This window comes from Melanotaenia boesemani, chromosome 7, assembly GCF_017639745.1.
Source record: "Melanotaenia boesemani isolate fMelBoe1 chromosome 7, fMelBoe1.pri, whole genome shotgun sequence".
Lineage (NCBI taxonomy): Eukaryota > Metazoa > Chordata > Actinopteri > Atheriniformes > Melanotaeniidae > Melanotaenia > Melanotaenia boesemani.
The window spans coordinates 23,714,851-23,740,995 of NC_055688.1; the positions used below are offsets into that span (position 1 = coordinate 23,714,851).

A 26,145-nucleotide genomic window follows, 5' to 3' on the forward strand; every position below is an offset into this window, starting at 1 on the left:
GAAGACTGAAATCTTTTATTTATTGGTTTGCATGCTGTACAAAATTATGATAAAAACATTAAAAGTAACATTTGGCCCCAGAAACAATGTCATAATTACAGTTACAAATTGTTTTCATTGTGAACAAGCTTGCATTGTTTCAATTGCAGAACATCAAACTACAAATGTAGAAATTTCTGTGGAAATCAGGTGTCTTAATGCTGCATGTAAAAATGTATAATAATAGCTGTCAGACTCAATGCATCTACTTCCACTTACTTTTGTTGTTTCTACATGAATAATTCAAAAAATGAGTTGTATTACTGAAAATCTCAACAAAGGAGTATTATGTCCTTGAAAAAGAAGAGACCATTATAAAAACCAAATAAAACATTAGCTCAGCTAGCATCTCCAAGAGTAAAGCCGAATGGATAATACAGATTGTAGCCATCCAACTGCGCTTGTTTAAGCATGAATCTATTCACACAAATGTGGCTTCAGAAAGTTATCAAGTCTGTACAGCAATGTGAAATATCAATATGATATATTTTCTGTGATTCACAAATTTGTAAACCTTGATTTAAGGTGTTCCTAGACATCTAAGACAAGCAAATAACTTTGGTGTTCTGTAGCTACAGGTTAAAAAAATGTTTGATTTCATTCCTGTACTTCAGAGCAGCCTTGGCAAACTCATCAACCCTCATAGTTTATCATAATGGTCTTCATCGCCAAGGAGTAACAATCTGTTCAGACCTGCCTTTGATAAAAAAGACACTGGTGTATAGTTACTTCTGTTTATTCCAACAATTCTCATTATAATAGATAAAAAGGAACATGTAAAGACAAAAATATACTGTATGAGATGGCACTAGTAAGAAATGTGTGTAGAATTGTAAACTAACCTGAAGTTAAGCTTATTTACTCAAAATGTAAGTATTACATTTGTTTTGAGGACATTCAAATAAGTTTTCTTAAAAACTACACACTGCTGCGGCTTAGTCAAGTTTATGTAAAGTCTTGATCAGTTGAGCATGTGAAGAATGTGCAGCGCATTCCAGTTTCAGTACAAGCCGTCCCTAGTGGGTAGATATGTCCACTAATGATAGAAACAATGGTTTATGGGCAAGACTCAGTCTGCGTTTCCCTCTGAAAAAATCTGGAGTACAGAGTTAAAGAAAAAAATAATGAAAACATGACTCTCAAAGGATGTGTCCTCGATCTGTTGCTTTGTTTGTCCACTCCTCTCAGCCGCACTCTCATTTGTCTCTCATGCTGTCGTGAGACAGAACCCTCAAGGCAATTTCACCACCACCACACAGGCGCCTGCCCTTCCGATGTTGAGCGGGACCTCCTATAAGAAGACAGAGAGGTTAACATGTAGCTTTTCATCAGAGGCTGTCTCCAAAAACTCCCATTTCCCTTGATGCATATAGTAGGGTTACACTGCCAAGACTGGAAAAAAAAACTTAATGCAAAAAAGAAAGGCCATAATAACATATTGATAAGCTTCAGTGACTTCTAAAAATTTACACTCCAGAGGGATGTTAACTGGAGCCTTAATCTTTCAAGAAGCTAGTTCTTATAGAGCAGCTGCAAATTCTGTCTTAATCATTTGAAAATGTCAAAAGTTAGCTTTGCTATATTTTTATGTTCATCATACAAAAATAGTTATCGTCAAAGGAATGTGTAACTGTGTTGTAACGGCAGTGATTAATCAGTACTATTTGCTGTAATTACCTCAGTCCACTCATTGTTCTGTGCATCGTAGGACTCAACAGTATTCAGGTATGATTGGCCATCATATCCACCCACTGCATAAAGCTTGTCACCCAGCAAACACACCCCCACTGCATCCCGGGGAACGCTGAGAGAGGACACAGTGGTCCACGTGTCTGTCTTTGGGTCATACCTGTAAATGCAGAACATCAACAACCAGCCGAACTGATATATTTCATCTATCCGCCTGAATCTTCATAGGAAAATGACAACAAATGGGTGTTTGTAGGGGTGAACTCTTTTCACCACAAATACAAACATTTTACAATTTATATAATTTGTGATTGATTAAGTTAATAAAATATTGAATGTTCAATTTTTTTGTAGTTTTGGGTAATAATTTGAAGGATAACTGCAACTGAAAAAGCCATTAATGAATAGGTCTATAGTAACTATAAAGAGGTAGATATACATTACTTGGACTTTTGGCTTCATATATGAGTTAAAATGAGTAAAATACGTCATTCAAACCCCTTTTTTTCCATCAGATCTATGACTTGTGCGGATTTGGAAACTGACATTTACAGTACAACTACTAAATGCATCAAGTTAAACTTAAATGATAATAATGTTTCCTTTTGTTGTATTTATTATTTGGGATTAAGAAGCTGAAGAATTATACAGATGATGGAAAAACATGATGAGGAAAATCTTGGTTATATTTATATTTTATTTTATTTTATTTTATTTTATTTTATTTTGCAGGTGGATGTTGTGGCCACCAGATGGTGCCAGACACCAAAACATAAAATCGTATAAAACCTGATCAGCTCTGTTGAATAACAGGTTATACCGACATGTCTCAGTAAGGAGGAAAAGGGTGGAGATCAAGTTCCCCTTCCTTTTGTTGTGATGAGAAAGTTAACCCAGAGCAGAGTGCCATTAACAGAGATATAAACAGAAGCACGTACTGACCTCTCAACACAGTCAGAGAGTCTAGAGCAGTGGTTGGAAGCGGGGGCATCATGTCCACCCACAGCATACAGGAAGTTGTTGTATGTTGTTACACCCACGCCTCCTCTTCTCTTGGCCATAGGTGCACACATGCTCCACTTGTTGGTGTGTGGATCGAAACACTCCATCGACCTCAAACATGAGCTGCCGTCACGGCCACCAACCGCAAACAGTCTGAGAGATTAAACACAATGGTTCAATATCTCACATTCAGTAGGCAGCTGTTTGTAAAAATAGTCTCAATACAGAGATAACATGAAAGATTTTAAAATATACAGGAATGAGCAGTAGATCATGTTTTTCAAAGGGTGTTCTTTTCTAGATGGATCACACCAGTGTTTTAAAAGCTTGTAGCTCACAGGACCGACATCAACAGAGTAAAGGCTGGAGAAACAGTTCCCCTGTTGTCTATTTTTGACCTAACTGCAAAAATAACTCAGCACCAACTTTTACACTGAATATTGCATGCAGCTGAGCAGCAGCCTCTTTTCTTTAATTAGACTGGATGCTGGTTGCTTCTTTCCTTAATTCACAATAAGACTGTATTGCAATGCATACAAACACATGAAGTATTTTGCTTTTAGAGGGTCTAGATTACACTTTATGGCTACCATGCCAATCAGAAGAGCCTTTTTTCACAGCAACATTAAAATGTATCTCACACAGACCACAAACTAATTTAAGAAGTATAATGTTGTCCAACTAATGGTGCAATAAGCATGCACTTTAGCCTTTCCTGTGCACTGTGAATTACACAACTATAATTATATTACTTTATGGTCTTTTTCTTGGAAAAAAAATGCATTCTTGCAAATTTATTGAGTTTGCAAATCAATAAATCTTGTAGTTTTCTTGGGTGCATCTGATTCAGTAGGCAGAAAGCTGCAGAGTGAGGCTCATGCACCAAATGCTTCATCATCCTTTGTCACAAACTGTGAGCTGGGAGTAACCAGTAGGGCTCAATCTATAGATCTAGGGATTCAGGAAGGCTCATACCAAGTCAATAAACCAAAGAGGTATTTAGGAGCAAGCCCATTTAATGCCTTGGAAGTTAACAAGTGTTTCAACTTATTTGCTTTTATTTTAGTTGAGGCTAGAATATTATTGAAGGAAAAATAAAGTGATTCATGCTTAAAAAAACAACAACAAAAAAACAGGCGTATCGGTTAGTAGGTTATTAACTCACTTTCCATTGAGCGCTGTGACTCCCATGGTGCTCCGCGGAGTTGACATGCTGGCCACATAGTTCCACTGTCTGGCTTGCGGATCCCAGCGTTCTACTGTGTTTAGGTAGCTCCAACCATCATGGCCTCCAACCGCATACATGGGACCCTCAAGCACAGCAATACCTAAACAAATGGAAGCAGGTGATTAAGTAAAATTACTTGTACTTTATGTTTGAGTATTCATGTGTTTTTTTCTGCTTTTGGTCTTTAGAGGAAGAAAAAAAACACAGAATTGTGCCAATCATGTTCATCACTGGAAAATCTTTTAATTTTTTGCATTTTAATTTTGTGCAACTGTTCTATGGCCGTTGGTTAGTTTACCATGGAGTATAACAATCCATAAACCTTATTAAGGCTACATGAAACAGAAATTCCTATTTTCATTATCTGATCAAGAAGCACAGGGTAATTCAAACCAAATGCTGATGAATCATCAGTGAAATAATGCTTTCCAACTGTTCTCAGAGAAAGATGAGGAAGAGGTGCAGCTCTCATTTCGAACAATCTGAGTCATGCAGCAGCCTGAATCTACTCAGTAAACAGGAAGACTATAAAACAGCTTTGTTATTCCTCATTTCCAAGTCACAGAGGAAAGCTTAACTGGCAACAATGTGGGAATATTTTAACACAATGGATTTTTATTTTACAGCCCTTTTTTCCTAAGGTGAGAGTTCAGTTATTTCTAAGGAACATGAGGGCATGGCCACATTTCAGAGGCTTAGTGACATATCACTGTCTTCTTATCAAGAAGCTCATTTTTATTGCTAATGCTTGGTTTTAGAATGAAAAGCACAAACTCTTTCTTGTTTTCACCCACAATGTCCACAGCAGGAAATAGCTATGCAGGGATGCTTTTAGACACAAGGTTAAAAAATATTCCAACTAGAAATATGCACACGATAAGCAAAGCAGCAAGAGACATTTGCTACAGGGAAGATCAAAGGCCGACCAGGTAATCTGTACAGTGTGATCTCCTGGACTTGCTGATACCTCTGACCACACTGGGTGAGTGAGATGAATGTTTTAACAAGATTTCCCTGTTCTGTTAGCAGGACCTGTTTCAACTTTGAATCAAAACGCTTCGGATATGAGACGTGTTGGGCAGGGCATGGGAAGGGAAAGCAGAGCCAGCACAGCTTGCCAAGCTTTGATAGGGGAATAGGAAAATATCAAAGGTCTGCATCAAAGAAATGTGGGATTTTTTTTTTTTTTTTTTTTTGCTGAATATCATTTATGACACTTCTGAGCAAGTACCCTGCTTTTTTCAGTACATAACACCATGTGAAAGCAAAAAATGTAAAAGTATAAAAAAAAAAAAGTATTTGGGCATTTTATGCTAATTTCTGCAATTACATAGATTGATTAAGTAATCAAGAGTAGTAAAGATCCTACGAACTCACCAATAACAAAACCTAATATAGGTTTAGAAAAAAAAACTAATTCCTTAAACTCTAAAATACTAACATCTTAAAAATATTTATATAATGGATGGCCCTACAACAAAGAATTTTGTTAGGCACAATTGTCTGCCAAAGACACCTACCAAGTCCATGTCTATGTGTGGACATCGGAGGCATGGTGGACCACATTTTGTTGACAGGATTGTAGCATTCCACCATGTTAGATGTCTTGAGCCCATCTCTCCCTCCTACTACATACAGCTTGTTGTCTATCACTGCCACACCAAACTGCAGCCTCCGTCCGTTCATGACTCCGGCCTGGACCCAGGTGTTTGTCCGTAAGTCATACTTCTCTATGGTGGTAGAGCCTGAAATTAAAAAAAAAAATAACGTAGCAAGTTTTAAATTTTGACATAAGCAACACTTGCTGCTGATGGTTTGGCAGCCAGTTTGCATCAGCTATACCTTTGGTAGCATCCATCCCTCCCACAGCATAAAGTGCACCCACAGTGGACTTTCTAGGTTTTGTTCTTGGACTCTGAAACATGGGACGTCGTTCAGGCAGCAGATGATACTTCATGGCCTCCATCAGAAGCTTCTGGCACTCCAGGTCATCAGAAAACATCTTGTTGTTTTCTAGATCTGCAAGAAGCTGCATCACAAGGCATCACATCAATTAGCAGCATAAAAAGTGAGAATGTTTCAGAAACATGCCAAATGTTAGGAGGTTACATAAATCACCTTTTAATGAATTCAGGGGAAATGCTTTAAAAACATGTGTAGCTTTTACAAAAGTTTGTGAAAACTAAAAAACTAGCATTACAGATATGTTCATTTAATATGAATGCCGAGCAGAAGAGCTTAGACATCAGCTCCTTTTTCTCTTAAAGAACACATTACTTATAATAAGGGGATTCCTCTCAGCATTACCATCAAGTGGGGAAGTACTGTGTATTTATATCACTTAAGTTAATCAACATATTCACAAAATTGCTTTAGTCTTATTATATTTGCACCTGTAATCAGTCTGAAATGTCCATGAATTCCTGAAGCTTAAGAAATTCCTTTCAAATAGTTTTTTTTTTTTTTTTTTTTTTGCTGTTACAGAACTTCTTCCCAAATTTAATATTCATGAGTTAAAAGTTCTGTATCTGTTGTCTGATCTTGCCATGCCTTCAAGTAATGTCAGCAGCGCTGCTCTGCCAAAACAGAGTAAAAAGAAGCAGCTCCAGCTTTGCAAAAACAATGATTCATTTCTGTTGTTTATGCGCCTCACAGAAAACAGCCTCTCCCAAACCGATGGACAAAATAACATGTGCATGAGATCATATTTTCAACAACTTTTTTATTTATTTATTTATTTTTTCTATGAAAGCAGCTGCTTCATTGTTTGTTTAAATAATAGAGCCATGGGATTTCTGCTCTTGTTTTTTTCTGCATTTATTTGAAATTAAATATTATTTTAAAAAAAGTAGCAAAGTTGAGAGTAAAAGTAGAATTAAATTATATGAACATTTTTATATTCAATATCTTTAAAAAAACGCTTATCATTGGATATTATGTAAATTTAAATGGCACATTTTTTAAACTTTTTTTTTCCCCAGGGGCATAATGCTCCAAAATTGTGAGATGCACCATTAAAGAAATATATACATTTTTAAGCTACTAAAATATCCTGGCAATAAATACCTGTCATATATCAGCTTGACATTATAAGCCTTACAATCCTTATTATGTGTGTCCTCAGTTTCCTCACCTGTGGAGGGAGAAGAGGCAGGCGGATGTAAGCCAGAAGCACCCCGAGGTCCTGTTGTCGATGCTGGACATCATATCTCACCCACATCATCAAAGCTTGAAAGATTGTTTCTTCATCAGGAACATTGATGTCATCGCTGGAGAGCAGCTTAACAATCTCCGCTGTGGGGAGCAGCAGGAACTCCTGGTTCTGAATGACCTCCAGGAAGTGTTCCTGGAACAGAAAGGAGACACAGAGGAGACAGATAATCATCAGTTATTAGCCGAGGAGTACGCTTGATGCAGCAGTGTGTGTGAGAGAGGCTACGTGGCTCTATACCTATGAGGACCACGTAGCATAGGAACAGAGAGGGGAAGGAAAATCTCTACAAGAGGTTAAATAGTGGCATTTTGGGAGTCTCTATCTACAAGAACTGATAACAAGAGTGAAATACTCTTCAGGTCTTTTTAGATAGAAAAGATGTTTTAAAAATGATTGTTTCATTGCACACATTCAAAAGAAGAAATTCAAATAACAGAAATCAATCTGGTGTTAAACATCCCCTTAAAAAGCCTTTTTCAAAAGCTAATAACACTTTCGTTGCTAATCATAAATAATACCAATAAGCCTTTATAAGCTATTTAATTAGAAAAGCAAGGCCATGCATACCACCAAAGCAACCCCACCAATGTTGTGTCGCTGTTGCCTTTCTAAAGATTAATCTTCCATTTATTGGCCAGAAGCCCAGTCAATATGACAGCACTGCATGGCTACCTCTTCAAGGTCTTTGTCTCTAGGCACTCCCATTAGAGATGATGTACTGTGTAAAACCCTGTCTTGCCTCTATGCATCTATAGTATATCCAGCAGTAAAACACTTGAAACACATACTGAGCAATATTTGGTTGTAATTTTTCCAGTTTACTCCTTGACGAAAGAGGAGCAATAATTAACAAGCTGCCGTGCTAACTTTGTTCTCACTATAGAGTCCATTCAGTACAATTACAGAAAACAACTAAGCTATTGATTGTCAGCTTGCAGCAAATCACAGGATCTTTGGTCTGATCTTAATGAGGGCAGGTTTTAAGAGCTTAACATGGAGAGCTTTAATGAATTTGAGGGACATCTATTGATCTCTGGTGGTGAAGCTGAGGGCAGAAATTCCATCCACCTCTTGGACTTGAACAGCTGACGATGAAACCGTGACCTAAGTGAACTTCCATTCATGACCATTTCACAGGACATGTCTTCAGATTGTCATTATTGAAATAACCTCTTAGAAAAAAGATCAGCAATAAGAAATATTTCTGTTTTAACTACTATAAAACAGTAAGATTATTATATCTGTGGGGTTTTGTCTGTTTGTTTTTTGGTTTGTTTTTTTTTAAAAGAGGACTTCTCTTGAGAGGATTACTTTAGAAAAAAAACCTTTTAGATAATAATCTGCAGAGCTCGCAAAAACAGACTGCTAATGTTAACTTTCTAAAATACACCTCATTTGCAAAATCTAACATTACATTTGTATGTGCTGCAGCATAAAAGAGGCAACTGCTCTATAAAGGAAAAGGGTGTTAAGAGGCAGATCTTGGCTGTCTCGCTCAAAAAGGAAAACCAAGCTTATCAAAACACAACTCGTTCCACTCAGGACGCAGCGGATGGTGTACCAGGAAGCCCACAGCTCCCCCTGTTCATTACAGAAGTGATTGAACAGGAAGCTGGCCCTCTTGTGCAGTTTGATGATTAGATTAACCTCCTGCTCTTGGATGGGGTCTATGTAAACTGGGTGAGCAGATGTCCTTTAGGAGATAACGCCTGCCTCGAGCTGTACTTCTGCACTTCTGCATGACTGGCAAAACAAATAATATGACAAATATGTGGGTGAATCTTAATCCAGTTCAAATATCCATCTTAGAAATATATTGGAATTGCATCTGCACTAATCAGTGTGCAGCAATGTGTCTAACCTAACAGCACACAACCAAATTACATAAAGCGTGTGCATGAAATGTTTCAATATCTATTCAAATGTGCACATCACCTCTGCTGAAATTAGGAGTTATAAATAGCCAAGGCTGTAATATTTTATTCCTTTACAGCTTATTTTGGGTTATTTAAATTACTAGTTTGAAAAACAGAGAAATATTTAAATACATTATAAACTACTCAAAGTCAAGGTTGTTTCTATGCTATACTTTTCTATACACAGGTTTGTTAGGAGTCGATGCAAGCAAAATATTATTCAAAATAGTTGTTAAGAAATGAGAGTACTCTACATTATGTTAAATAAAGTTAATTAACTCAACTATAATGTAGTCAACTTTCAGGTATACATAAAGATTAATTGCTTTCATTGTTGTAGTTGCCCATCTACATGCAATAAAGACCCTTATTAAATATAAATAATTCAGGCCACCACAGACATATGGTCTGGCTGTGTTCACCAGCCTACCATGGTGTAGTTATGAGCCACATTCAGCAAATCCACACAGCCCTGGGCGTCTGCAAAGGATCGTATTCCAAGGCAATTGGAGGGATGTAGCTGTTTCATTAGAAAGCTACAGCAGACTTGGATGACTTGTGAAAGCTGGAGGAGGCAAGCTGCTGCCAATAAACTCTCAATGGTCTCCTCTTTCAGCTCAAGGACACCTGCAATGTCAGGATGAAGAAGATACAGGTTATATATCATAACTGAAAGTATCCACAATAATTAAAACACTGGTGGAGAATAATATTTCAAGCAAGAAAATGGCAAAAAGCATTTAGTATTAACAGTGGAAATACTGAGAATGAAGAATAATTCCTCTTGATTTCAAAGCAATGATTTCACATTGAACCCATGAGCTATATTTAGTCATTTGTCAACATAATGATGTTTTCCAAATTTAAAACAGTAAAATTGCTTTACAACACATGGTAGGGGGTTTTCTAAAGGTCAATTTGCCTGGTAAAATAGAACTATTTTTAATTTGAAGTGTTGTCCAATAAAAGCCCAAAAATGAATTGTCTTATTGATCCATTCTAATCATGCAGGATTTCAGAAGTCTCATAACAATTTAGACAAGCTAATAAATGCATTTATGAGCACTTACCAGTGTAGGCAAAATGAACCAGGGATCTGAGGGCCTCAGGATCAACTCCCTCCATCTTTATCTCCTCTTGCTTTGCCTCTCTAACATCGCTGGTGAACATAGCGGCAAAGTAGTCTGAAACAGCGCTTAGGACCAGTCTGCCATGAAGGAAGAAATACATTAGATAAATACTTCTTACATAGGTTTACATGGTCATATGAAAATTTATATGAGGAATTGTTTCAACCTTGCGCTTCATGTCTTCAGATAGTTTTGCAGTTCAATAACTGACATTTCTTTTTAGTAAAAGTTCACTCTAATTGTGCAATTATTCCATTTAGCTGCTGTTTTGTGTTGCTGCGGCTTGAGAGATTTTATGCAATCTGAGGTCCCTGTAAGAAATGCAATCCTTTCTATTTTCTATTGCATGACTCCACGTTGTCATTAGATGAAAAATGATTTTATCTCTCATACATCTTTTTTCTAAAAGTTGTAATAGTTTGAATTTTAATATTGTTAGCTTATATGTCTCACTTCATTCCATCATGAATGGGAGGGGGTGTCATATAGCACTGCAAGGAGACTATTCGAATGTTGTTGTTTTTCTAATTATTTTTTATACATGTGTTATTTATTATGTCTCACTGTAAAGAATATAAGTAGGCAAGATTGCATTAAAAAGTGACACTACTAGCTTCTTAGCCAGAAAGAGCCATTTGTAAAATAAACTAAGAAAATATGGTGAAATAGCCTTCATGCAGAGGCACGCAGTGGTTCTAAGAATTCAGGAAATGTTTTGTGGTTTGCTCAGTTCAGAACTTGATGCCCAAATATTGACACCTCTATGCAGCAGATCACCGTGTTCTTTCATGTATAAGAAGTAATGAGGACATGAGGATGTGCAGAGGTGTAAATAGATCACAGAAGTGCAGATATTTACAAATTAATCTGTGAACATGAAGTTTGCAGGTCAACTATCATCTGATAATCAGAGGATACTCGCTTTGCATTTCAAACATCATTGACTTTTTCCTCATAAGGTTCAAGATGATAAAAATTTGTTGCAAACTCTGGAGCAGACCAAAGCCTTAACGCCTGCATCTCCAGATTAATGAACACATCCAGATGAGCTGCTTTACCTCTAATCTATAGTAGATGCAGGAGTAATTAATGGAATCAAAGCAGACAGAAGCGCAAACACCAACCTATGAGCGGGTATCTTGTGATCTCCCGCTATCAAGAGTACATCACACAGCTGCTTGTGCTGGAGGTAGGTCTCCATTTTACGAAACGTCTGCTCTGCATGATTTGCAGCCTGGAAAAACTCATCCGAGGAGTTGGTGTTCATTCTAGAAATATTGCTCAGAACCAGCCTGTGGAAGATAAGAAACAAGGGAGGAGAAGAGGCATTACATCAGTCCTCTTTTGCCCTTCACAGAACATGGCATGCAGTGTCTTCTGCAACCGTAAGTTTAAAAAACACTACATAATGTTTGTTGCATTTTAAATCCCTTTGCCTGTTCAGATTATAAAATAAAACAAAAAAACTATGAGGAATTACCTTTACTTGAGGGTGGAATGAATCAGGAAATATTAATATAGACAAATTAATTAAGCAAATTCATTATGTTCACTCCTCATGTCCAAGTATAAAGCAAGAACAAATTAAAGCTGTACACGCTTAGATAAGCAGGAAATTACTGAGGACACAAAAGAGCTTATTTTGGTACAGGGCACCCCTGAATCCTCTCCTCCCTGTGGTGAATCTGCATCTTTCTTGTCAGTCTAAGCTGAAATTTAAACTGTTATGGACTAAACTCTGAACATAAGTAGCTCACTAAGCACGGTCGTCCAGTGGGAACAAACAAGCCCCACAATCTACACAACTGCTTTCCAGAAAGAATGTGTTCATGGCTTATATCTGTTCCCGTGTGCCTCTGCATATCTGTGCGTGCATGTGTGTTTTCCAAAAAGAAAAAAAAAGAAAAGGGACTTAACAAGTGAACCAGCCTGTTTCTTGCAGCATTGTGGCAAGGCTGAGTCCCTGTCCCCACAGGCTGCTAGATTACACGCTGCTTTACAGGCATCCTAGTAATCCCTCACACTCATGACAAATAATGCAAGCCAGTCACTCTGGTGTCCTTCACAGAGAAAGTATGCTTATTGACATTTAGGGTTGTTTGTTAAGCTACATAAACACCCAAGCCGTCTCTCCCAGGAAATTTACCATCATCTCATGGTCCTTCTACTGTGTGAAGACTGATAGAGCTCATGAAAGAAAAATGCTGCTGCTATTTAAAGCAGCACTACTTATTACTGCTCATATGCTGATATGAAAGCTGCAATAACTGGTAAAGTTACAGATTTGTCAATGCAAATAAACTGCTTGGCAGCACCGTGTATTGGCACACGCTAAGATTGATATTACAGGAAAGACGGAGAGGGTGGTGCTTTTTTATTGATGTCCTGTTTAACACACTATTATAAAGTTTTCAGCCAAGCGTGAAACTTTCTCCTCTTTGTTTACCAAAAGCAACAACCTGTTCTCCCTTGGGAATTGTTTATATTGCACTGCAGCAGTATCCTATAGTCTAATCTTTATTGTGAGACTTTATGCTAAACGCAGGAGTAATTTATTGCCCTGTCGTGATATTCCCCACTGACTCCAGAGTCTTGCAAAGGAACACCAAACAAGACTGAATAAGCAATTGGGCCATAAAACTGAGATCCATTGCTTTTGTATTGGCTCCAAGACATGCTGTAGGGATTTTTCATGCCTACCAATCTCTCCGACACTAATTGCTTAGGTATCACATTCTCAGGAGCAGTAAATTTGCTCTGAGGAGTATATTTTGCTCCTAGAAGAGGATTGGATCATCAGAGGTATAGCCCAATTTCATTGAGGCACTAAAACCCTAAAACACAATGAGATAGGGAAACTGCTGTGGGGACAATGTTGCTACACCACATTACTAAGCAGTTCACAAAGAGTCACAGTGGCCATATAGATTTAATTTGTTGTACACAAACTAAAACAGGACAAGATAAATTTACCTACAAAACTAAATAAGACAAACCACAATAGAGGGGTTTGCTTTATTTAAAACCCTGCTTTATTTATCCCACAGCAGATTTTCTTTAGTGAGCACATATCACCTGAAGTCTTGTCATTTGCTCTTCACACTTTCCTAGAGCCATCTTGCCACAATGTGACTAATTGCTTTTAAGACACTGCAATAACGTTGCATATTCGATGTAGGGCAGGTAATGAAAATTCTTTGCAGTATTTCACAATTTCATCAAGACCAGAAATAATTTATTAAAAAAAGCTGCTCTATTGAAACTCTGTATGCTTTTTTTTTCCTACATTATACAAAAAAACCTGGCACTCATGAATAATAATACAAAGCAGTTATTGTAGATAAATAGATCAGTGGTTAGAAGATGTCTAACTCGGCCCAGATTAGCTCTTAGCTGTAAATGTCAGACATGTTGGTGAAAATCTGTCTTATTCCAACCAGTGTCAACTCCATCCCTATAAGAAGAAAAGTCGTTCCTGCCTGGGCCAAATGGGAAATGTATCTTTCAAAATGGATTATAACAGCCATTTTCCCCAGAAGGCTGTTGAGCAGCTCGAGTTGGGTTGAGAATCCAACTCCTACAAAGCCCTGTGCAGCATGTGCCAAGTCTGTGTATTCCATGAGACCTTTATGTGTGTGTACTTTGAAAGACACTTTACTACTATAGGGCTTTATGCTGAGGGAACTACATTCACTGACTGTAATAACTTGACCTGGCAAGTGGAAGTGAGATGAATATTCTGCACAGAAATATATTTTCCCCTCTGCATTTTTCCTATCTCCGTGGACTTATGACAGATGTTATTACTTTGAAGTAATTGTTGCACTGTTACACCTGCTTAGGACTGGTAATGACTTTGGACCTCTGGCTGCAAACAGGGACCAAGCAAACTTGGTCTCCACAAAGTGCAGTCAGCAAGCCCTTTTATGTCAGTGGGTATAATGGAAAATTGCAATAGCTTTAATGGAAATTAAAACTGACATTATATCTTTTCTGCGGTGACCATGACAGCTGCTGCAACTTCTACCAACAAAGTTCTGAGAAGTGCTGCAAACAGACAATATGGTTACAGTGAAGGTCCAGGGGCTGCATTATGTCAATGAGTGTCTTCAAGGAGATGCATGCATGTGTGCAGAAAAGATCTAGCTACTTTACTGATAGCATGTTAACATTCATATTGTATGTCATAGATTCATTGTTCATAATTTATTTGCATTTGATTTCAGTTACAGATTCATTTGCACTGAGAAGAGTGGGTAGTATTTAAAAGAACCTTCAATGTTCAAAGGAAGAAGTGTTGGAATTTGTGTTTATGCATATAAATGTCATGTTTTTAATTCTTTTCATTGAGACTTGATTTTCCACATTATTCCTTATTCATTTAATTAAAATCCACATGGAGGCTTTAATGACAGTAAACGGTTAACGTCATCAACCTGGACAAGGTACTTAATAATTCTATTCAAACACAAGTAAGGGAAAGCATTATAGTAAAAATAAGCATGATGCTTCACTTTTCACCTTTCTAAATTTCTGTGATGATTCTATAAAATTATGATGATTCTTTATAGTTTAAACTTTGATGAAACTAAACTTTATTCAAGCCCTTGGGTTGAATGTACACCACGTTTGTTCCTTCAAAAGAGATCCTGTCCAATGCAAGACGGTGTCGTTGTAATGGTTATATTGGGTTGAAAATGAATCACCAAACTTTTAAATTATTTCTTTTCCCAGGTATACTAGGGACTCCCCAGTGTCCTGCTCAAAATAATATTATTACAAATTTTTACATCGTGTCCTGGTGCTACATAATTGGTAACAAGTTGAGAAAAACTCTTTGCACCTGTTGTAACTGCTTTCTGTTATTGGCACAGAAACACATACATGTACAGGTACAGCAAAACAAACAAAATTTCATAATAACTGAATTGTGAATTGAATGAAATGCCTTTTCCCTTAGACATTTTGCTGTGCTTGGTGAATGATGTGTCTTTCTTGTTTCTGGTTTTGTTGTGTTTAATCAAAAAATTGTTTGTTTTTTTTGTTTTGTTTGTTTGTTTGTTTGTTTGTTTGTAAAGAAGAGCCTCTGTATCATTGCCTCCCTATAGCTATATGATTCTGAGACTGTGCTTGCATAAAAAATGCAAGCACAGTCTCACTTTTTTTTTTAATACAGGCCAGCAAAATGGCATTTGTGACACCAAAACAGTTATGGTGATGTATTACAAATAATGTTTTGTTTTGTTTTGTTTTTTGTTTTGTTTTGTTTTGTTTTCCCATTTTAAAAGTGCTATGCATAGTTTTGCCATTCTTCGCTCCCATCCTTCATCCTGAAGATGATTTCTTGGCTTGTTTAATGCAGCACTTGATTATACCTTAAGCTTCTAAATGCTTAAATGAGGGGTGTTTCCCTTTTGCCCCACGTAGTGATAGTAGGATGGAGGAAAGCCCTATGACACGCATTTAAGGGTATGAACCAAATATCCATTTGGTTCTTTTGATTGGACAATCTCTTGATAATTTAGCATTTCCACAACCGCCCATCTTTAATTATGTGTACTGTAACAAACCAAGACACAATTTTCTGATAACTTCCTACAGCTGGTGAAACATTTTTTTCTTTTGTCTGTCATATTTTGTGTTTGATGTCAGATGTACATGCTTCCTGATTTTATTGGAATGCAATGTGCATTCAGCTCTTTGAGGACGCTGTTTGGGTAATGTCATGGCTCTTGCTAATAAATTCATGATGGGAAACCATGTCAAGGATTCTTTTCTTTGAATTGGCTCCATTTGGGAGGATAAAAGGCGACTGATCCATATTTAAGCAGAATTTAGAGGATGTGTCCAGCATTTAATGTGGCTGCATGTTGATTCACCTCTGCTCAAAGCTTTTCCGCTTTTACTTCAACTGTAGCGCACACAAAAGGTTTTTGCTATTCAGAATGCTGACTTATTCTAAACAATGTGTGAAATTTATTGTACAAAAATCATAAAATCCACAAATCCTTCAAGGTGTAAATTTCAGATTACAGCAAGAATATGGTTTTACAATTTATGGCATCTTAACAAGGTGTCCACTAGATGTGTCATGCATCAACCATTTGAGCCTTGTGCCGTTATGAGGCATTCAACAAATATCTGAATTACTACTGCTGACAGGGGAGGAGGTGGTGGTATTTCTTTTCCAAGTGCGTGGCAAGGGAATTGAGATATCATTCAAACTAACAGCCCGCTGACTCAAGCCTCTCTTAGTGTATATGTGAGAGAGGTCAGGGTTTCTATTCCACTCGGGTTAACTTGTATCATATATTGTCTGTGAAATGTAACAGAGGGCTTATTTGGATCAGTCATGACGACACAACAGCTAGGTATATAGTTATGTAAGGGCACAATAAATTAAAAATAGGAAACAAGGTTTTATATGCACTGTACTTACTTCACAATGTTTGATTTAACAACTCTGCAAATTGAAGCTACTTGAATGAAGACGGTTGTTCAAATTCAGAGGGATCCTGACGAAACAAGAGTACTTAAAACTGTAAAAATCGTAACAGAAATGACTCACTTAGTTTTGGACACCCATGCAAAACATATAAAATGCAACTAGCCACTTTTCAAATGAGGACAAAGATAAGTGACACTTGAATACTGTTTTGTTTTATTAAACAGGTCTATAAAACTAGTATGAACACAGAAAATTGTGATTTTATATCATAAAACTGAACTTAAATCATCAACTAAAGCAGAGTAATGTACGCTTTCCACAGCGTGTAAAGGTACAGCTACAAGTGATAAGTAGTTTTCATTGATCTTCCCAGTTTATTTTAAATTTATCATATAAAATATTAACAAAAAGCTCTACTAACCAAATTAAATAATAATTTTAAAAATGCCTGAAGGGATTGATGGGATGGTTGGCTTACAGAATCTGTGTGAAAGAATCTAATCACTACGGCAGGGTATACACCAGAAAAAATGAGTGACATATTTTTCTGCTATAGAGGAACAGCTAAAACTTTAGTATTTTTCACAGCCAGCAGAGCTGATTTCTTGATTCTGCCAGAGGGGTTGTGACAAATTACATGTCAAGGATTTATGATGTGAGACGTAATAGGGCCACCCAGCTGGTGAAGTAAATGAATGTACATATCTCATTGACATCCACACATCTGCTTAGCTACAGATGAACGTGTGAGCCATGATGTGTCACACAGTCACTGATCTAATTCAGGATATATAGTATATCTACAGATGCACCAAAGTTACAATTAGTGAGTGGCTATATTTCAATTAAGCATGATTTTTAATTAAAAAGTGGCATTAAGCTAATACCTATGCATTTCCCTGCTAAGCGTGCAAAATGAAACAGATTTTTGCTGCCTTTTCAGCTATTTCTCATGCTAAATGATCGGGAAACACAGATTTTAAAGTTGCTGACAGGGCAAATTTTCATATGAAAGGAGGAATTGAATTAAGTTCCTGTAAATTTTCCTTACAACATTTTTATCTACATTGTAAACGGTTTAAATGGGACCATCTGATAATCTAATATTATCAAATCCATAAATAAATCTCACTATAATAAAGCATATCTGAGCCAATGATAGATCCAACAGAGCAGAACCCTTTTAATAATTCAGTATCATTGTCAAAATATGCTGGCTGTGCTCTATTTTACATGGCCAACATGAACTCAAGGTCCCAGAAAGCTCGAGAAATACACATTTCTACTGTGAGGCACATCTTTTATGCATGCACATTTCACACATAGGGACTCCAAAACATGAACATCTGCCAATTATGCCAACACGAAGAGCAGAATGTGGAGTTGACTCTGAAGCCGTATCTTAACTCAGAATAATTCATGTTCAGTTCAGGGAGCCCAACCATCCACTGCCTGTGGCATTCATTCAGTCCACATTGACACATTTTTGGCTGTAGGTAAAGAATGTCTTTTTAGAATAGCCTATTTAATCAAAGTGAGGCCTATATAAAAACAAAAGGATAGGTTTGTGTTGATTGTGTTCATTTCGTCATCAGGTGCAGGGAACAAAAGCAGCCGGGAATCAGTGAAGCTTAAGGACCAATCACCTTAGAATGTCACAGACAAGATAAAAGGAGAGTTGGTCTTTTCATCTATCATGTGAGATGCTTTTAGTTTTTTGCCAGACACAAACATACGTATACACACATCTCTACCTTGTTTACTTCATGGAAGAAGTTGTAGGATCACAGGGTAGATGGGGAGAAACACAACATAAAGAGGCAGAGGATGGAATTTATCACTGGAAAACTAGTTTCAGAGAGTTCAGCATAAGGATTTGTAAAAACATTTTGATCCTGTGCCAACCACTAGTGATGATAGCTTTTAGCTCATAAAGTGGATGTAGCTGTGGCTGTCTAGATAATTCATATGATTGCACTTCTGTTTCTTTTTATAGGTCCACAACCTGTTAGATGATGTCATGATTCTTTCCCACTATCCATTTTTAACTGAATGGAAAAATGCATTAGTTGGCCATGTAAAAGCTAAATACCCAGAAGAACCAAGAAAAGGTGTACTGTGAGTGGTATATGGACCACAACACAGACAAGGAAGAGGCAAAAAAGATCCTAGCTTTCAGTCCACTAAATAATTAAAAGGATGTTTTATTGGTTTTTGCTGCCTAACATGCTATGGACAGTGAGATGGAGCTGTCCCTAGGTGAGCCATAGTGGCAAACTGGAAGAAGATAATTTGGTCTGAACTTAATTAAAGGATGTTTATGGAGGATAGGACTGCTAATCCTAAGCTAAAATCTAGCAGATTTATTCTTCATTCAGTCTAAAAAATATGTCAGCAGGTTTAAGTATGAATCTTAATGCAGGATAAGCTACCATGTAGCAGCAACTGTCAGGTCTGAGTAGGATTTAACCTTTTATAGTCAATAAGCATCTGATAGATTATGGAAATTTTGATTTTTTTTTCTTCCATAGCCAAATTCCCCAAATAGCATCACAAAATCTGTTACATGCTTATTGACTATTAAATAAAATAGGTTAATTAGACATCTCAGTCCATGCCTGCTGAGTTCTAACACCTATTAACAGCCATACCTTTCTCTGGCCTCCACCTCTGCAGGCTCCTGTGCGTTGCTTTTCACATCTTCCTGGTCAGGGTTTGTGTCCTCCTTTCTTGTTGCACTGGGAGAAGAGCTGCTCTTTGAAGATTCCTCATTGACCTGGAGACCTTGTATGGTGCTTGGCTGATGATGCCATGATTGATGACCCATCCTGACATAGACTGGTGTGGGCCCTGGTGTTGGCGCCAGGATGCTGTGGACTGGGCTGTTAGTCTTCCGTAGTCCTCCAACACCTCTATCCCGCGAGTGGCTCTTCAAGCGTCCCTGGACAGGCGTTCCTCTGTGATCCAGGCCATCCTGCTGGATGTAGCCTCCCACACCACCACCGCCACCCCCTCCACCGCCAGCAGAACCTTGGGATGAATGGCTGAACCAGCGCCAGCGGAGCCTGAGGATCTGTTTCACATCAAACTCCTTCTTCCCTGACACAGACATCCTCCTCTTGGTTTGGAGACGAAGGCAATGGTACGTTGAGTCCCCAAAAACATGGAGAGCAGAGAAGAGAACAGCCTTGATTTCAGTCTTCTCTGACTACAATGTGCCTCTTCTCTTCCGTTATTGTCTCACTACTATCATGACCACCTCCTCCTTTTTGAATTACTCCTGCGTTGTTCTTTTTTTGGTAGAGATTGAAAGCAGCTTTCTGCAGTTTTTGTTCCTGTGCCTGAGATTGCTTCCCTCCCTTTAACTTTCTCTGTCTTTTTCTTTCTCTCCTTCCCTCCTGTGCTGCTGCTGTTTCTGTTTGCTGCTGCTGCTGCTGCTGCTGTGCCGCTGGAGCTGAGTTAATGCACACGCATGATCCATGCTCCCTCCCCTTCGCCTCCTCTGTTTCGCTTTCTCTCTCCCCCTCTGCTTGTCTCTCCAATGAACACACTTGCACACACACCACACACACTCTCCAACAACTAGACACATATACTCTGGAATCAAAATGAGAAAATCTCACAAGGTCTTCCTATAACCCTCTGCTGCTCCTCTGTGTATGTATCTGTATGTGTCAGTGATAACGTGGCTGCCTGCTCTTGCTGTGAGGGGGAGGTGGGTTATCATGGAACCAAGATGATGAGGTCACACCTTAACAAAGTAAATCACTGCTTGCTAAAGGATAAGCAGAGGAAGACTACCAAATAGTCAGCACTATTTACATGATTCTGCAATCCATTAATGTATACGTACACAAAACAAGAAAAAAAGGATGCATTAATATGGCTCATAAATACAAAATACACATCAGCTCATGTCGTCAAAGGCAGGAGAAATTAATTTCACACCAGCACACATCTGTGCAGTCTGCTACTCTCACATCAAACAGAATCCCATGGGGAAATGTCTCAATGTAGGTAGCCATGCAGAAAAAATATTCTCCTTCCGTCACTGTCTTGAAAGCCCCCTGCGATTACACGTGAAAAACTACATACTGATGAACCTTCAAGGTCAGTAAACTGCCGTGTTTCACACAGACAGAGCATTAGACAATTGTTTTGTTTTCATTTTTCTTTCCTTTTGGACATTTTACTGCTAGAACCTCTATGTTATGTTCATACTGCACCATTTGAACATAACTGTAACATTATTTCTAGACCTAAACTTTAAAGTAACAATGGAAACAATGCACAGTTCAGTAATTTGGAGACATGTTATCAGTTCTGAGAGCATCACCAACACATGCAATGTATGAATTTGGATGGAGGTATGGTAGAGGGTGTTTTGTCCCTCTACCATAATACCATAAATAATCTGAAGCCTCCTATTTTTTACATGACATAACATCTGGTTAATGTTTATGGACTTCTCCAAAGAACTGTATCAGTGGTAATGTTTTGCACTTTAGCTCTCCAATAACAGTGTTTTCTTGTGGCTTTTATCATCATATAACCAAAATACACCCAGCTTAACTTTCATTTTCATGAACATTAATGAAAATGATAATGCAGCCAGGTCTTTGTTGTTCCATTTCCACTTCTTTGGTAAGAGGAGAACCTTGCACTTAAACTGCTCTTATCTGCCTACACCACCTCCCACAGCAAATTTGGATTCAACCTGCTATCGTGTCTGGAGCTGTATTTCAAAATCATAACTGCCCATGTTGTTTGCTGGGTAGATAGACATGAATTTGATTTAAGATATGTTTAATTATATTGAACTCACACTAAATGAACATAGGCTCCATTCACCGGTAGAAATAAAGCTTCTTATTTCTACTCACAATTGCTGACAGCTTGATCAGTTCAATCCTTCCAACTAGATTAGTCAAACTTTACCTCTTGCATTTTACCTTAATGTTCTCCATGTCATAATAGTGTTACAGAAAGGATATCGGTTTAGATTTTTACCTTTTACAGAGGTCATACTTTCCACAGAACTACTGTCACATCATGAATACTCATTAAAAAAATTATCAGGTCAATGCATTATTACATACAAATGATGCAATAGAAATGGATGAGCTGATAACATTATTTAGAGACAAAAATGCTGAATGTCTTTGCATAAAATATATATATAGCAGAGAGGGAGAGAGAGAGACAGAGCTAGATAGATAGATAGCTAGATAGCTAGATAGATAGATAGATAGATAGATAGATAGATAGATAGATAGATAGATAGATAGATATAGCACTTTATTACAGGGACTTTAAACCGTGTTTTATATACTGTACAGTGTCTTAGTCTCTCACACTGTTTTATTGCTATTATTGTTATTGCATTCTTAATTATGGTACTATGCTGTACTATGGTACAGATGGAAATTAGCAACCTGCTAAATCCATCATATAAAAAACAATATTGTAGCCCATTAACATGCACTGTCCCATTCAAATACACAATTAAAATAAATGCAATAACCTGAAACATTTGGTATTTATCTTTTGAGTAAGTGCAGTAAGTAATAATATAATTTTCATTGTGTGCTACATTAAGATGCAGTATGCTGTGTTCAAATAAAATTTTGTTGACCACTCTCTTATTAAGCAATGGATGCTTTTATTTGCTGGTATATCAGTGTGGAAACAATTTTAATTAATTGGAGAAAATTGTTAAACAAACTTTTGAAAAAAAAAATACAATAATGCAACATTTTTGGGTTACATTATGATCACCTTCAAACAGTTCTGTGGGTGCCACATTCCTTGAATTAACTGTACATAAACACATGAACCTAGAATCTAATGAGATTACATTTGAATGTTTTTCTGTGTTGTTCATAGGTCCTTCTACTGTTAACTGTTGTATTTATTTTTATCTATAGGCTTTTTGTTTCTCTTTTTTATTTAATCAAATATAAAATCATCTTATCTAAATGTATATTTAAAGTTCATCATATATATGATGTATTGTATTCAGAAGATAGCAACAGAAAATAAAGGGAGAGGTGAGAGCAGTTCCTCAAAAATTCTCACTAACAGTAAAAGTAGGCTTGTAAAAAGTATAACCACATTTAAAAAATCTCCATTAGCAATAATACACAATATACCAGCATATTAGAATGGATTCTTTAGGAAAGCACTCATATTAGACGCCATCTAAATGTCAAGTGCAGGTGTAAAATCATCATAAAAGCCTACTGCAGAGAGATATGACCTAAAGTGTGGTAACAAGCCATTATACCGGGTAACCTGTTTTATATGTACAGGAGTCAAGGACACCATCTGGCTGCTCTCTGCATGACACATGTGATGTCAGATGTCAGATGTCAGAGCCATGTGGTAAACTACATTATCATCCAACATCTGCCTCCTCTGTGACCATACCTTATGGTCGTCTTAGATATCCTTTAAGTGTGCTCAAGTACATGAGCTCAGATTCTACCAAATTAATTCTACAAAAAAAGGTCGATCAGAATTACAAATGTTACATGTTTGATTGTCAGATATTCAAAATTTGCTACCTAATTGTCAAAAGACATCATGGTTATGTTTATTTTAAATTTTGCTCACAAGGTTGGTCTGTAAATTATTTTGAGTATAACTGTGAAACACAGAAAACATGAATGGGATCCTCCTCCATCCTCAGCTATAACTATACAATCATTGGATGAATTACTGACTAAATTATGCTTGAAAAGATGGAATAAGGCCTGTCAAAGGCACATTGTACACTTTGCTTTCTTTGGCAGGGACATACGAGGCTGCAACCCGGTTAATAATAGACAGTGGAAAAAAATCACTAACACATGCCACATATTCACAAACACTTAGAATGGCATCTAGGCACAAATCAATAAGCTACAATGTGTCAACATTTAAAAAACATAAATTAATATATATATATATGTATATATATATATATACATAATCAACTCTTTTATTTCTGGCAACATTTTCTGTCTTAAGGGATTGAAAAAATAAACTTACAACAATCCTGTTAAAATAACTACAAATATAAATTGTATTCAATAATCTCTTTTCTTACCTGAAAAAGACAATGCTATGTTTTCCTTCGCATTCAAATGGTGAAAGAAACTTCTAAAGTAAATGGCCAACAGAGACGATCTGCTTGACCATTCTCTCTTGTCCAATGTCCCTCTTTCACTACAAAAATGTTTGCTCCTCCAGAAAGGAAAGGGGCACTTTCCTCTTTTAAAGGAAACTTCTGTTCATTTCCTTCCTCTACACTACAACAACAATTGCATTCAAGCAACCGGGAACACTGGAATCGCATCCTGTGTTGGAGGCAAAGCTTTGTTTTCATAAAGAAATAACCCACAAGCTGTTTCTCTAATACTATTGTCAAAAAGACTTTGAACTGCTGCCTTCTATGTGTGCATTAGGCATAATAAGTCTTCTTTATGCCAAATGAGTTATAAAAACAACATGTTTTAATCAAGATGTTTTATGTAGATTTGTAAAAATTTGTGAAACAATAAAAATGTGATGTAGAAATTATTCATTTTAAGTGGAAAAAAAGAATTATCAAAATTTAGTGAATGTACATTGTAGTTGAACCATGTGGTGGCATGTTTTAGCTTTTATAAGAGCCTATCAATATATACAGTGTATTTGGTTAATAAGACCATGTTTACCTATAGTCTAGCATTTCAAAGGATCAAGAATAATTTGAAATTTGACAAAAGATTTTTTGTATATACTTCCTAAAAAATAAGCCAAATAGAAAAGTTAAGATGACCAGTTTGCTTCTGTAAAGAAGAGGCAAACTAAAGACTATACTGAATGTTGCAAATGATTAGTAGTCTTGCTGCTTATCACATCACATAGATGTTATTTACAGTTTTCTGGCAAACCCACTTTTGAATTTGTGTGAATAGTCAAATATTCTTTCTAAGTTAAAGGTTGAAAGGTATGGTAAAGATGTTAGGTAGACTGACAAACGGCATAATGTGTTTACAAAGAAAAAAAAAACTGTTATTAACCAGTTCGCACAAAACATGGTGTCTTGTAACACTTTTTTAAAATATCACTTCTTTTTCCAAGCTACAATAATCTTCGTCATGAATAACAATGTGATAATAACAAAGGTTTCTGGTGTGAATTTATAGAGAAATTTGACCCAATTCTGCCACTCACCTTAGCTCTGTACAGTCTTTTTCCAGCCCTATCCACGAAGTAGCTGTGTTGTATAGGTTCAAAAATGGCATTACAGTTAGGATGCTGCAGTTTACCTTTGCTCATTTATACTGACCAAACAGAGGAGGTGTAGCTCTGTACCAGTGTACATATATCTGCAGGTTATCACTTACATGCAAAGATCAGTTCAGCTGCCACAGTGAATGCACAGTTTGAAAAGTGTTATATTCAGCAAAACCTGTTAACTATAAAAAGCGTAATGAGCAACTGACATTTTAAAATTACAGCTGCTTGAAGCAATTAAAAAATATGTTTTGATCAACCAATAATTTATTTACTAGCTATTTATTTATTGGCATTACTTTGAGGCAGGATCCAAGCTTTGTGTTCTATGGAGATTAAAAGGTTATAGGGAGTGAGAGCTACATTTAGACTTTCAAGATATGATGAAGTAATAACTTGGCTGAAGAGACTAATATTTTTAAGGTTACTTGATATATTAGTATTGCTAATTTTGCTGTTTCATGATGTCACTGGGACAGCTTTATCTTGATGCCAATAGTTGTATAGCAAGCAGATAGGCTACAAGTGTGTCAGGTAATACCTTCCCCACATTTAGCTTCCCAATACTTAGCCAAACCCCACATTTACCTTGTGATCCATCACCTTCAGTTATAGATCTATAGCTCCCAGAGACTTTTGCTACCCCAGTTTTTCTGTTTAAAAAAAAAAAAGAGTCAAATGGATTCTACAGTCAGGTGGTTACATTTTAAAGGCAAACTTACTATTTTCACCAGGAGACAAAAGAAGGCTGATGACGGAGAAATTGTAATGTTTTTGGAATAGGCACACCTGTTGTATCAAACCTTTTACCTTATCAATATCTGTTCCCCATCCAGCTGCACTGAAGCCCCGTCCCGTCCACACGGGGGATAAATCCATTCTGAGGGGAAAAAAGGGATTTTCTTCATGTTTATACTCAACAAAATCATGTCGCTAACAGTAATAAATAGCCTACTATTTGTTACATCGGTCTGTTATAACAGGGGGAACGCATCCTGTTGGTTGGAAATTCACTGTCAGATAATGGTCCCCTGTGTTTAGAAAGAAGATATGTTCACGCAACTTTAAAATGCATGCTCCTGACCGTTATTTTTATTTATTTATTTATTTATTTTTAATGGATTAACCCTGGAGTTTTAGAACATCTGGGCCATAACTGGTTGGTTATAGGAGATGAATGGGGATGAGCTTTTAGCAGAGCTGGAGGGGAAGTG

At 37.0% G+C, this 26,145-nt stretch overlaps 1 protein-coding gene across 2 annotated transcripts; it reads right to left on the reverse strand.

The window, feature by feature from the left end:
• On the reverse strand, positions 1–23,868 carry klhl4 (kelch-like family member 4). Of its 2 annotated transcripts, XM_041989767.1 has the most exons (12): positions 23,757–23,862; positions 19,318–19,784; positions 11,343–11,510; positions 10,159–10,295; positions 9,519–9,715; positions 7,092–7,304; positions 5,801–5,987; positions 5,479–5,703; positions 3,896–4,058; positions 2,671–2,883; positions 1,717–1,888; positions 1–1,330 (listed from the first exon to the last, which is right to left on the reverse strand). In XM_041989767.1, the coding sequence occupies exons 2-12, from the start codon at positions 19,776–19,778 to the stop codon at positions 1,271–1,273; spliced, it is 2,196 nt and encodes a 731-aa protein (XP_041845701.1). In that variant the 5' UTR covers positions 19,779–19,784; positions 23,757–23,862; the 3' UTR covers positions 1–1,270. The 2 variants fall into 2 exon arrangements, with proteins under 2 accessions (XP_041845701.1, XP_041845702.1); XM_041989768.1 differs by lacking the exon at positions 19,318–19,784 and having other exon boundaries at positions 23,757–23,868.
• Between the last annotated feature and the right edge of the window lie 2,277 nt (positions 23,869–26,145).